This window comes from Nelumbo nucifera, chromosome 4 (genome assembly GCF_055504915.1).
Source record: "Nelumbo nucifera cultivar China Antique chromosome 4, China Antique-T2T, whole genome shotgun sequence".
Lineage (NCBI taxonomy): Eukaryota > Viridiplantae > Streptophyta > Magnoliopsida > Proteales > Nelumbonaceae > Nelumbo > Nelumbo nucifera.
Genome location: NC_142652.1, coordinates 87,953,920 through 87,967,701, shown reverse-complemented (window position 1 = coordinate 87,967,701; position 13,782 = coordinate 87,953,920). Strand labels below are relative to the sequence as shown.

Sequence of the window (13,782 nt, the reverse complement as noted above, 5' to 3'; positions counted from 1 at the left end):
CTCCCCCTCAAGTTGAGCATAGATATTTATCATGCCCAGCTTGTTCAAATTGTTGTCGAGCTTTGATTTGGGAACACCTTTAGTAAGAGAATCAGCCAACTGGTCTTCAGTCCCCACATAAGGTAGACAAATCTCTCCACTGGCAACTCTTTCTCTAATGAAATGTTGACCAACCTCTATATGCTTTGTACGATCACGTTGAATAGGGTTGTGGGCTATGTTTATGGCAGCTCGATTGTCACAATATAATATCTGTAGAGAAGATGGGCCGAATGGCCCATAGACTGTCATTTTATGTTATGTTATGTTTCTCTCTGTTGTGGGCCTTATTCTGGGCCCATACTCTGTAATAGTCTGTTTTTTTGTATTTTCCTGCTCACTCAAGGGCCTCTCTGTAATTTGTAAAAGATTAACTTATTAATAAGATGTTTAGAGTGTTAGAGAGGGGTAATGTTCGAACCTCTTACTCTCTAACACTCATTGCTGCCAGCTCTCTCTTCTCTTCCTCTCTTGTTTGTTCATTTTCTGGTTTGCATCTAATATCAAACAGTTCCATACATCAAGTGGGCTGTTTTTCAACTTGGTATCAGAGCGGGTCATTGCTTGGCGTGTCCCTCATGTGGTTCTAGTTCAGCCAACTACATGAGGAGGTTCTAGGGCTGAAAGTTTTCAGTCATCCGCCTGGTTCTTGGAGGTCATTGGAGGGTGCCCAAGTTTCTATACGCTTGGAGAAGGGTTCGGTGACCAGGAAGAATCAGAGAGCAAGTTGTTTGGCCTGATTTGAAATCAGAGAAAAGGACTTTCGAAATTATCTCAGAGAACAAGTGTTCGGCCTGGTTTATAGTTGAAACCAGAGACTCTCTTGCTGTAAGTCTTTTCTCAGTTCTTTGCTGAGTTATTTTTTGTTATCTGGGAGGACTGTTAAAGCATTCAAAACACCTCCATTCGGCCCACTGTTGCTGGACTGATTTCTGGGTTATTTTGGAAGTGTGGTTCGGCTGTTATTGGGCTTCCAAACTGCTAAAAAAAAAAAACTGATCTAAATTAAGTGGTACAAGCCTCTACTTAGTTCAGCTGCTTCTTGGACTTAGACAAAGTGTTCTTGAAGCGATGTCTGCTTGTTAACAGTGAAGTGTTGACTGTTGCATACATAGTGTTTGTAAAAAGTCCTCTTAGGTACTGTGGACTGTTTTCTTTGTTCTCCTTGGGAAATTATTGTTGGGAACCAAGAATACATATTGTTTGGAGGCCTACTGATTGTTCCTTGAAGGCTGAATCAGGGTTTCTCCCATTTGAAAGTGCTGCCACTGAACTTGGTTCTCACGGCTGTCAGTTCTGAACTGAGTTTGTGAGTTGTTTTGTTTGCTACTGTTTCAACTCAATCTGAGTTCTTTGAAATCAGATCACTTTTAAAGGCCTGCCGAAACCCTAATTGAAGCTGTTACATAATGGACTTCTCAGAAATTGAGAACAAGAGCACTGCTGAATATGGACATAATTTGGGAACTACAACTGATTCCTTGTTGGCTGTAACTACAGTTAAATTGGATGGAACTAATTATTTGGCCTGGTCACAATCCGTAAAAATTCATATTTGCAGTAGAGGAAAGTGGGGGTTTATCTCTGGGAGCAAGAAAGCTCCCCCAGAGGAGGATCCCTCTTATGAGAAATGGGTGCAGGAGAATTACACAGTGATTGGGTGGCTTGTGAACTCAATGCAGCCACAGATTAGCCAACATTACTTGTGGATGAACTCGGCTAAAGAAATCTGGGATAGTGTTGAAGAAACTTACTCCCAGAAGTTGAATGTTGCCAGAGCTTACAAACTGAGAAGTGATGTGAAGATTCTAAGACAGGGGCAGAAGTCACTTGCAGCATACTTCTCAGCCCTAAAATCTATATGGCAAGAAATTGATTTGATAGAGGCCGTGACATGGGATACCCCTAAGGATGCTGAAACATATAGGAAATTGGTTGAAAGGAATAGAGTCTTTGAGTTCTTGATAGGGCTCAATTCTGAATATGACATTACAAAGCAAAACATCCTGTCCAAGGAAGATGTTTCATTGTCTCAGGCATATGCTTTGGTCAGCAGTGAGGAAAGTGCAGGTTTAAGGGGTCAGTATCAATGATCATTTTGCAAATATGGGAATCAAACCCAAAGGGGTTACAGGAGCTCCCAGTAGCACAGGAAAGAAGGAGGTGGTGTGTGAATATTGCAAGAAGCCGAAACACACTAAGGACAAGTGCTGGAAATTGCATCCCAGTCTTGTTCCTATCCAATTCCAGAAGAAGAATGACAATAGAAAGATAGGAAGTGCACATACTGCCACAAGTACAGATACAGAGTTTGAGTCTGCAAGTGCACAATTGGCAGCCATGAAAGCTGAATATGAGAAGTTTGGAAGGATGATCAGCCAGCTTGAAGGTGTAACTTCATCATCCAACCCTTCTGGAAGTCCAGCCACCACTGCATTTGCTCACTCAGGTATAAGGGCTTCTGCTAACCATGCATCTACCTCAGGTAATCCCAAGACCCCTTGGATCATTGACTCAGGTGCTTCTGATCACATGACCAACCTTTCCACTTTGTTTGTGTCATATGATTTGCTTCCTGGTCGTGACAAAATCACCTTAGCTGATGATTCTCTTGCCCCCATTTCTGGCAAGGGAACTGTCAAGCCTACAAACTCTTTACTTTTATCTTCCACTCTTCATGTACCTAAGTTAAATACCAACTTGTTATCTGTAAGTAGCTTGACCAAGTCATTGGATTGTTGTGTAACCTTTTCCCCTTCCCACTGTGTGTTTCAAGACCTGAAGTCTCGGAAGGTGATTGGGAGTGGCCATGAAGCGAATGGAATATACTTGCTTGACACCCCTGGCCAATGCTTTGATCATCCCAAGAATGTTGCTTTTGGTTCTACTTCTTCAGAGTCTGTCAGTCAAATTATGTTGTCATTGTCGGTTGGGTCATTTACCTTTTTCTGCTTTAAGTCATTTGTTTCCCAAACTGTTTAAGGGAGTCAGTGTGTCCAGTCTCAATTGTGAGTCATGTCAGTTGTCAAAGCATTGTAGAAAAAATTACCCTGTGAGCAATAAAAGATCCTCTCTTCTTTTTCATATTGTACACTCTGATGTGTGGGGGCCTTACCACTTACCCTCTATGGGGGGCTACAAATACTTTATCCTGTTTATTGATGACTTTTCTAGATTCACTTGGATATACTTAATGAAATCCCGAGACGAAGTCCCGAGACTTGTGAGGCAATTTCATGAGCTTGTTTTAACTCAATTTGGTACCAGAAGTAAGGTTTTCAGATCTGACAATGCAAAAGAGTATTTTGAGAAGAGCTTATCCTTGTATCTCTCTGACATGGGGGTTATTCACCAAAGCTCTTGTGTTAGAACCCCTAAACAAAATGGAGTTGCTGAGAGGAAAAATAGACATATTGTTGAGGTTGCAAGGAGCCTTTTATTTGCCTCACATGTTCCCACAAGATTTTGGGGTGACGCCGTACTTACTGCTACCTATTTAATAAACCGTATGCCATCCAGGGTTTTAGGGTTTAAATCCCCCTTCAGTCTTCTTCATCCAGATAAGGATCTCTTCCCAATTCCTCTTTGTGTGTTTGGTTGTACCTGTTATGTTCACATTCCAAGTGTGCAGAGACACAAGTTTGAACCAAAAGCCCACAAATGCATCTTCCTTGGTTACTCCCCCACACAAAAGGGTTATTGTTGTTTTGATCCAAAGACTGGCACCAGACATGTCTCTATGGATGTTGCCTTTGATGAACTTTCTCCTTTTTATGGTTCCTCTCAGGATTGACATTGTCAACAGGGGGAGAGTCTGTCACAAGTTTTTGCTCTTCCCCTTTCTGTCCCAGTTCAGTCTCTTGACAAATCTGTATCCTCCCAAAATGAATCAAAGGAGGATCAGCCACTTCATTCTTCTTGTCCTAGTGCTCCTATCTCTTTACCTCCTCGTCCTACCCATAATCCCAAAGTGTATCAAAGGCAGAGATCCAGGAATGAGCAAGTGGTTTCCCTTACAACAGATGAGGCTCATACCCTCCCAATCACAGATGAGATAACAGGTATTGCTTCAGCTCCCTTGGAATCCTCCTTCCCAGATCTTGATGTCCCCATTGCTGTTAGGAAAGGAAAGCGGAAGTGTACTGCACACTGCATTTCCAAACACCTTTCTTACGACCTACTTTCCCCTTCATATTGTGCCTACCTCTCTTCAGTTGCTTCTAACCCCATTCCTAGGTCTGTATCAGAAGCTCTTGGGATTCCAGAATGGAGAGATGCCATGCAGGCTGAAATGGATGCTCTACATGAAAATGGTACTTGGGAGGTGGTGGATTTGCCTGAAGGGAAGGATCCAGTTGGATGCAAGTGGGTTTTTACCATTAAATACAGGGCAGATGGGACTATTGAGAGGTACAAGGCCAGACTTGTTGCAAAGGGCTACACACAGACATATGGAATTGACTATCTGGAAACTTTTGCCCCTGTTGCTAAGATGACATCTGTGAGGGTTCTTTTGTCTCTGGCAGCTCACTTTGATTGGCCTCTCTATCAGTTAGATGTAAAGAATGCATTTCTGAATGGTGACTTACATGAGGAGGTCTACATGTGTCTTCCTCCAGGAATGTATGGGAAAGATATGCAAGGAAAGGTATGTAAACTGAAGAAATCTCTTTATGGCCTCAAACAATCTCCTAGAGCCTGTTTTGAGAGATTTAGAGCTGCACTTGTTAAATTCGGCTATGTTCAGACACAGTCAGATCATACTCTTTTTGTGAAGAAAAGTGGGTCTCTAGCAGTGTATCTCATTGTGTATGTTGATGACATTATAGTGACTGGTGATGATGCCTCAGGCATTCTGGGCCTTAAGTCTTTCCTCCGTACAGAATTTGAGATTAAGGATCTGGGGGAGTTGATATATTTCCTTGGTATAGAAGTTGCCAGATCCAGGGATGGGATTCTTATTTCCCAGAGGAAATATATCCTTGATTTGTTGTCTGAAACTGGCAAATTGGGTGCAAGACCAGCTGCAACTCCTATTGATATGAGTCACAAACTTTCAGCTTCGGATGGAACTTTGTTGGAAGACAAAGGGGTCTTCCAGAGACTTCTTGGGAAGCTTTTGTACCTGTGCATGACTAGGCCAGATATTGTGTATGCTGTCAGTTGCATTAGCCAATTCATGCATGCTCCTAGAGATACCCATATGGCAGCAGCAGAACGGATTTTGTACTATCTGAAAGGCTCTCCAGGAAAAGGAATTCTATTTGCCAAACATGGTCATCTGAAACTTGAAGCCTATACTGATGCTGATTGGGCTGGAAATATTGATGATAGAAGATCTACTTCAGGGTATTGCAGTCTGGTGGCTGGTAATGTTGTCTCTTGGAGGAGTAAGAAACAAACAGTTGTGGCTCGATCCTCCGCAGAAGCAGAATATAGAGCCATGGCACATGGAGTCTCGGAATTGTTGTGGCTAAGGTCCTTAATGGAAGAACTTGGGGTAGATCATGACAAACCCATGATGTTGTACTGTGATAATCAGGCTGCCATCAACATTTCTCACAACCCGGTACAACATGATAGAACCAAACATATTGAGGTTGATAGACACTTTATTCGTGAAAGAGTCTCCTCCGGTGAAGTGTGTCTTCCATTCATTACTTCTGAAGGACAATTGGCAAATTTTCTCACCAAGGGCATTTCCAAGGCAAGGCTTCAACATGACACTGGCAAGTTGGGCATGATTAACATCTATGCTCAGCTTGAGGGGGAGTGTAGAGAAGATGGGCCGAATGGCCCATAGACTGTCATTTTATGTTATGTTATGTTTCTCTCTGTTGTGGGCCTTATTCTGGGCCCATACTCTGTAATAGTCTGTTTTTTTGTATTTTCCTGCTCACTCAAGGGCCTCTCTGTAATTTGTAAAAGATTAACTTATTAATAAGATGTTTAGAGTGTTAGAGAGGGGTAATGTTCGAACCTCTTACTCTCTAACACTCATTGCTGCCAGCTCTCTCTTCTCTTCCTCTCTTGTTTGTTCATTTTCTAGTTTGCATCTAATATCAAACAGTTCCATACATCAAGTGGGCTGTTTTTCAACTATATCATTGGAGTATCAATTTGCACTCCCATTTCTGTCAACAAGTTCTTCAACCGCAACAATTCTGAGACTCCATGTGCCATAGATCTGTACTCTGCCTTTGCATTAGATCGAGCCACAACTGATTACTTCTTACTTCTCCAAGATACAACATTACCAACCACCAAAGTACAATAGCCAGAAGTAGACTGCCTATCATCAATAGAACTTGCCCAGTCAACATTAGAATAGGCCTCTACCTTCTCCAAGTGGCTAACCTCCAACACAACAATTAGAAGATCGGCTAATTGGTTGGCAAACCTTCTAGCTAAGAAAGGGGTGAATAGGGATGATGTCGACAAGATATGATTTGTGGCAAATTAAGAAAGATATGATTTGCTGCAAATTTAGAAAGATTTGATTTGATTGATTATAGATTTGAATAAATTTAGAAAAGATTAGATTTGAATAAAATTAGGAAAGTCATATCCTAGGATTAAGGGAAAGATTTAATCAATCCCTAATTGAGAGAGATTCTAGGAGTAATTGAGAGAGATCCTAGGAGTTTGTCTCTCCTATCTTTTCTTATTTAAGTTGTATGCTCAACATGTTTTATCAACACACTATCAATACAGAAGTATTTCTTTTTCTCTCCCTTTCTTCTTCTCTTCCTCTTTATTTTTCCACATGGTATCAGAGCTTTAGGGTCCGATCATGAATTTTAAGGCCGCCATGGTTGGCTCTAGTTCAACCTCTTCGGATGTTACCAGTGGTGTGACATCTTTGGAGGGAGGTATTCAGTCAGCGGTCATCTCTCTCTCTGAGAATTCTCTTCAGATTACCATTCACAAATTGAACGGAAAGAATTATCTTGAGTGGTCTCAGTCCGTGCGGTTGGTGATCGACGGCAAAGGGAAACTCGGCTATTTGAATGGCGAAGTAAAACCGCCAGCCACTGATGATCCAAAGTACAGGTAGTGGCGTTCTGAAAATTCTATGGTTACTGCCTGGCTGATCAACTCTATGGATCCTGTGGTTGGAAAACCATTCATGTTCCTGCCGACTGCTCGTGATGTGTGGGAAGCTGTTAGGGAAACCTATTCAGATCTGGACAATCATTCACAACTGTTCGAACTAAATACCCGAATGTGGAAGATGCAGCAAGGTAAGCGTGACGTAACTTCTTATTATAATGAGATGATGGCTGTTTGGCAGGAGCTGGATTTATTTGAAGAAGAAGAATGGGTTCGGGGACGTATCTTAGGGCGAAAGACCTTGCCTACTATAAGAGAAGTTTTTTCAGAAGTGCGTAGAGAAGAAGCACGGCGGCAAGTGATGTTGAAGAATGTTAATGAAACAAAAACTGAGAATGAAGGGTCCGCTCTTGTGGCCCGAGGTGCAGACGTAGACGGGGAGATAAACGAGGAGGAAAGCAAAGACCTTGGTGTGATCACTGTAAAAAGCCATGGCATACTCAGTAAACCTGCTGGAAGCTGCACGGGAAACCAGCAAGTTGGAAGAAAAAATCAGACAGTGACAACAAGTCAGGGGGAGATGTCCGCGCGCTTCAAGTAAGCAATTCGGATCCAGGGCAGCAATCATCCTCGGAGTCTCTTCCTTTCACAAAAGAACAAATAGAGCACTTGTATAAAATGTTTCAATCTCAATCGTTGAGAAACTCTAACCCATCCTGCTCTCTAGCCCAGTTAGGTAATTTTTTCACTGCATCCATTGCTTGTACCAAATCTAATGGCTCCTGGATATTAGATTCAGGTGCTACTGATCATATGACCGACACTTCACAATTCTTCTCTTCATATACACCCTGTGCAGGGAATCAAAAGGTTAAAATTGCAGATGGTTCCTTTGCTACTGTTGCTGGGAAAGAAACTGTGTCTATTTCTCCTTCTCTAAATCTTAAAGATGTTCTACATGTTCCTAACCTATCATACAATCTCTTATCTGTCAGCAAACTAACCCTTGATCATAATTGTCGGGTTAATTTTTGGTCTTCTTGTTGTGAATTTCAGGATTTAACCTCAGGGAAGATGATTGGGGGTGCTAAACTGGATGGTGGCCTCTACCTCTTTAATAAAGGATCAACCTTTGGAAGGCAAGACCGACAGACTTGTTTAAGCTCTATCTCGGTTTCTAGTGACAGTGAAGTTTTGTTATGGCATTATCGGTTAGGACATCCTAGCTTTCAATATTTAAAGCATCTATTTCCCAAGTTATTCATGAATAAAATTCATTCATGTTTTAAGTGTGAATCCTGTGAATTAGCAAAACATCATTGTGCTGTTTTTCCGTCCCAACCATATAAAAAATCAAATCCATTTACCATGATTCACAGTGATGTTTGGGGTCCTTCTAGAGTAACAACTCTTTCTAGAAAGCGTTGGTTCATTAATTTTATTGATGATCATACTAGGGTCACTTGGGTTTTCCTTTTAAAAGAGAAATCGGATGCTAAAACTGTGTTTAAAACTTTCTATAACATGGTTCAAACACAATTTCAGACTCAAATTAAAATTTTTCGAAGTGACAATGGAAAGGAATTTTTTAACAATGTGTTAGGGAGCTTTTTTGCTGAGAAAGGAATTGTACACCAAAGTTCGTGTAATAATACACCTCAACAAAAAGGGGTGGCTGAAAGGAAAAACAAACATCTCCTTGAAGTTGCTAGAGCCCTAAGTTTTCAAACTAAGGTTCCTAAGTATCTTTGGGGAGAAGCCGTTTTAACAGCCACTTATTTGATTAACAGACTGCCTACACGAATTTTGGATTTTAAAACACCCATACAGGTTTTCACTGACTGTTTTCCAAACTCTTGGCTAGTGACAAACATTCCCTTAAAAATCTTTGGAAGTGTGGCCTTTGTTCATAGCCATGATCCTAAACGTTCAAAACTTGATCCAAAAGCACATAAATGTATTTTTGTAGGCTATCCCACTAATCAGAGAGGTTACAAATGCTTTGATCCAGTTTTGAAAAGGATGTTTGTGACTATGGATGTCACATTCTTTGAAGGAACCTCCTACTACAGACACTCCCATCTTCAAGGGGAGAGCAACACTAGTGAAGATGGTCTTTTAGTTGGTTCTGATTTAATGTTTGAATTTGTCCATAATGATGTTCCTCACAACTAGTCAACGAAAGAAAGTAAGGCAGAAAATACAAAATCAGTGGAAACAAATGAATTAAATATTGAAAATGAACAACCTTCGGTGATGCCATCTCAAAATAAAAAAGCTGAAACAACAGAGATGTGTGCGAAACAGTATAAAGGCCTTGTATATTCAAGGGAACATCTAGCACTAAAAAGGAGATGCACTATTCCGCAGCATCAACAAGAATTTGATCTGAGGCTGGATCATGAAATTCATGATAATTCTCCAAAAATACCTGAAAATATTCCTCTAGGTAATTCTAATTCTTCCAGTCAGCTTGATCTTCCCATTTCTCTTAGGAAAGGTGTTAGGTCTTGTACAAAACATCCTCTGTCAAATTTTGTATCTTACAAAAATATTTCACCTTGATATTGTGCCTTTATTTCACAAGTGTCTAGTGTTTCCATTCCTAACAGTATCCAAGAGGCTCTAAATGTTCCTGAGTGGAAAGAAGCTGTTTTTGAGGAGATGAGAGCTTTGGAAAAGAATGCTACTTGGGAGAAAGTGGATCTGCCGGATGGAAAGACAGTTGTTGGTTGTAAATGGGTGTTCACTCTGAAGTACAACTCAGATGGATCCTTGGAGAGATATAAGGCTCGCTTAGTAGCTAAAGGTTTTACTCAGACGTATGGAGTGGACTACTCTGAGACCTTTTCTCCAGTGGCGAAACTAAATACAGTTCGAGTACTCTTATCTGCTGCAGCTAACCTTGACTGGCAACTGAATCAGCTGGATGTGAAGAATGCCTTTTTGAATGGAGACTTGGAAGAAGAAGTATATATGGAGCCTCCACCTGGTTTCACTGAGAAGTTTGGAACTAAGGTATGCAAGCTAAAAAGTCTCTATATGGACTTAAACTGTCTCCTAGAGCCTGGTTTGAAAGATTCACAAGGTTCGTTAAAAGTCAAGGATATAGTCAAGGACAATCTGATCATACTCTTTTCACAAAACGTTCCACCGAAGGCAAGGTATCGGTTTTGATTGTCTATGTTGATGACATAATCTTGACTGGAGATGATATTGAAGAGATGAGCAGACTAAAGCAGAGCTTAACCAAGGAATTCGAGATTAAAGACTTAGGCCCGCTAAGGTACTTTCTTGGAATGGAAGTGGCTAGATCAAAGAAGGGCATTGTGGTTTTGCAACGAAAATATATTCTAGACCTCTTGAAAGAAACTGGAATGAGTGGATGCAAACCTTCAGACACTCCGATAGAAGTTAAGGCTAAACTCGGAGAAGTTAAAGATGGGGTTCCAGTAGATGCAGGTAGATACCAAAGGCTGGTAGAAAGATTGATTTACTTGTCACATACACGTCCTGACACTGCCTTCGCTGTGAGCATGGTGAGTCAATTTATGCACTCCCCGTACGAAGAACATCTTGAAGCTGTGTATCGAATTCTTAAGTATCTAAAAGGCACACCAGGAAAAGGACTCTTCTTCAAGAAAAATGAGAAGAGAGGGGTTGAAGTGTATACAGATGCAGATTGGGCAGTCTCAATCACTGATAGAAGGTCAACTTCGGGGTACTGCACATTTCTTTGAGGCAATTTAGTTACTTGGAGAAGCAAGAAGCAAAGTGTAGTTGCTAGAAGCAGTGTTGAGGATGAATTCAGATCAATGGCTCAAGGAGTGTGTGAGGTTCTTTGGCTAAAGAGGGAGCTAGCAGATCTTAAGAGACCAGTTAGTTCCTATGAAACTGTATTCTGATAACAAGGCAGTTATCAGCATTGCTCATAATCCGGTTCTACATGACAGGACTAAACATGTTGAGATTGACAAACACTTTATAAAGGAGAAACTTGAAGAAGGAATAATTTGCACTCTGTTTGTACCAACCACTCAGCAAGTTGCAGATGTTTTGACTAAGGGCTTGTTGAGACAGCCATTTGAACTTCAAGTTAGCAAGTTGGGCATGATAGATATCTTTGCACCAACTTGAGGGGGAGTGTCGACAAGATATGATTTGCGGAAAATTAAGAAAGATATGATTTGCTGCAAATTTAGAAAGATTTTATTTGATTGATTACAGATTTGAATAAATTTAGGAAAGATTAGATTTGAATAAAATTAGGAAAGTCATATCCTAGGATTAAGGGAAAGATTTAATCAATCCCTAATTGAGAGAGATTCTAGGAGTAATTGAGAGAGATCCTAGGAGTTTGTCTCTCCTATCTTTTCTTATTCAAGTTGTATGCTCAACATGTTTTATCAACACACTATCAATACAGAAGTATTTCTTTTTCTCTCCCTTTCTTCTTCTCTTCGTCTTTATTTTTCCACAGATGATTATTTATTTTGGGGTCAATTGTAATTTTTCTTTGTTATTTGAGGCAACACCCCATTACCTCTCTGTGGAAAATTTATGCTGTATCCTTTGATAGTTTATCTTGATTAATCTTAATAAAATGCTTTTATTGCTTATCAAAAAAAATACTTCCTATTGTCTTGCTTTATTATCCATGAATAAAGCCATGCTTAATATTTGGCTATTAAAAGTAAGCAAGTTTCCACTAATCAACTAATAGGTGATGTTGGTCAGTCCTGAAAATCACATACATATGTAATAGCAAGCTGAGTTGGTATCTGTTGCTAGTTACTCATACACACTAGTAGTATTTTATTTGATGAGGCAGAACATGAGCAAAATTCTTTAGTTTGGAGAAGCCACCTGAGCTTATGGTTCAAGCCAAATCCATCTTATCAATCTGGTTTCCAGGATGTTGCATTGAGTTTTTCATGCATGAGGTTCAGTTGTTTGCTTACACACATGTGCACAAGTTGTAAGATAACAATGGATTGGCCCAATGGTAGGAACCCTATTCTTAATGAAATAGGTTGCAAGGTCAAACTTCACTAACATATTTGTTTTGCATGTTATGATAATCAACCTTATTGGGGTTTAGGTTGGGTTGGTCATGGTTAAACATTGGGTTGGCATAATTGTCTGGCCTTCAGGTTGGGCTCAATTTTCCACGACCTGACAGCCTTAGGGGCTTCTTGATAACAGTTGAAGTGGCTGAACTAATCAACCAAATGACTTATTGCTGTGCTTTTTAGTGAATACAATATTTAGGAGGTTGTGAGCTCCTTAATGGCTGAAGATGAATTTGGGTTGATTACTAGACCTTAATGTCTTTTATAATAAACTATTTATCTACTAAAAGACAAAGCATTAAGTCATTCAATTCAGTCATTTCAGCCACTACCAAATGGCCCCAATTTGCTGTCCACATTTGAGCAATGAATAAGAAGGTGGCATGGATGCATGAATTTGTTTGTGATTGTCAGTATTAACAATTAAGTAATTTGTATTTTACTTTCTTTTGTTGATTGAATTGATCAGAATTTTCTTTGGAAATAATATTTATTTTTATATCTCCAAACAAAAATTGGTTGTTTTTACGACATTATACTTTTGAAAATTTGTTAGAAGTTAAAGGGGCTAGAAGAGCTAGGGGCAGACCAAAAACACATGGGTTGAAATAGTAAGAAGTGATTTAAGGGCCTATAATTCAACAATGTATATGATACTGAATAGGATGTAGTAGCAGAACAGGATTCATGTAGCTGATTCCATATAGTTAGGACAAGGCTTAGATGATGATGGTGGCATTTAACTATTTCTTTTTCTTTTGTCTAGAAGTCCATTTTTATTATCATATAGAGGATCATGTTACAATTGTCATGATTAATGGTTGCTGGGATTGCTTTTGGTTTTCTCCTTTTCCCTGAATAATCTGCTTATCTAGCTCTTAGATCTTAGTTCTACTTTGTTGTTCTGTTGACCCTAATTTTTTCCACAGGTTCTTGTGAGAAATGTCCCTTCAGATCCTGATGAGTCAGTTAGTGAGCATGTTGAGCATTTCTTTTGTGTGAATCATCCAGATTACTATCTTTGTCATCAGGTTTTACACTTGTTTCTCCTCTTTGTTGGTTGGCAAAAGGAACTATTATGTTAAAAGGCATTTGAGATACAAAGAGAAAAATTATGCATGGATTAAATTTTCCTTGTTATTCATTTTTTCTGTTCCATATTGGAGTTTCATGCATTTCAAAATATATATGCCACAGTTGCTTTGGACCTGTAGGTTGTGTGCAATGTAAACAAGCTTTCAGAACTGTTGAAGAAAAAGAAGACTTTGCAAAACTGGCTTAAGTACTACCAAAATAAATATAAGAGAGATCCTGCAAAAAAGCCAACAGTAATGGTAATTTTCTTTTTTTTTTATCAGCAAGAAAAAATTGTTTTATTAAAAGATAAAAGGTAATTTTCTTCACATGATATATAGTGAATTTAGTTTTTCTTGACTTTTTGGAGGTTATATTTATTTTCTCAAAGATGATCATCTTCTAATCTACAGCTACCATTTAGTTATGAGTCCATCATCTTAAATAAGATCTTATATATAGACAGGTTTCTGGGGCATTTGTGGGAAGACTGTGGATGCAATTGACTTCTATACTGCTGAAATTGAAAAATTGTCAACAGAAG

The 13,782-nt window shown here is 39.6% G+C and overlaps 1 protein-coding gene across 5 annotated transcripts in view; it reads left to right on the top strand.

Moving 5' to 3' along the window:
• The window catches only part of LOC104612727 (hyperosmolality-gated Ca2+ permeable channel 1.7-like), a 141,564-nt gene that overhangs the window by 38,195 nt on the left and 89,587 nt on the right, over positions 1–13,782 (top strand). For all 5 annotated transcript variants that reach the window (XM_088902554.1, XM_088902553.1, XM_088902552.1 and 2 more), the window contains 3 exons: positions 13,094–13,195; positions 13,379–13,498; positions 13,701–13,781. In XM_088902554.1, the coding sequence (XP_088758680.1) occupies positions 13,094–13,195; positions 13,379–13,498; positions 13,701–13,781 (303 nt within the window). The remainder of the gene's footprint in view (positions 1–13,093; positions 13,196–13,378; positions 13,499–13,700; position 13,782) is intronic.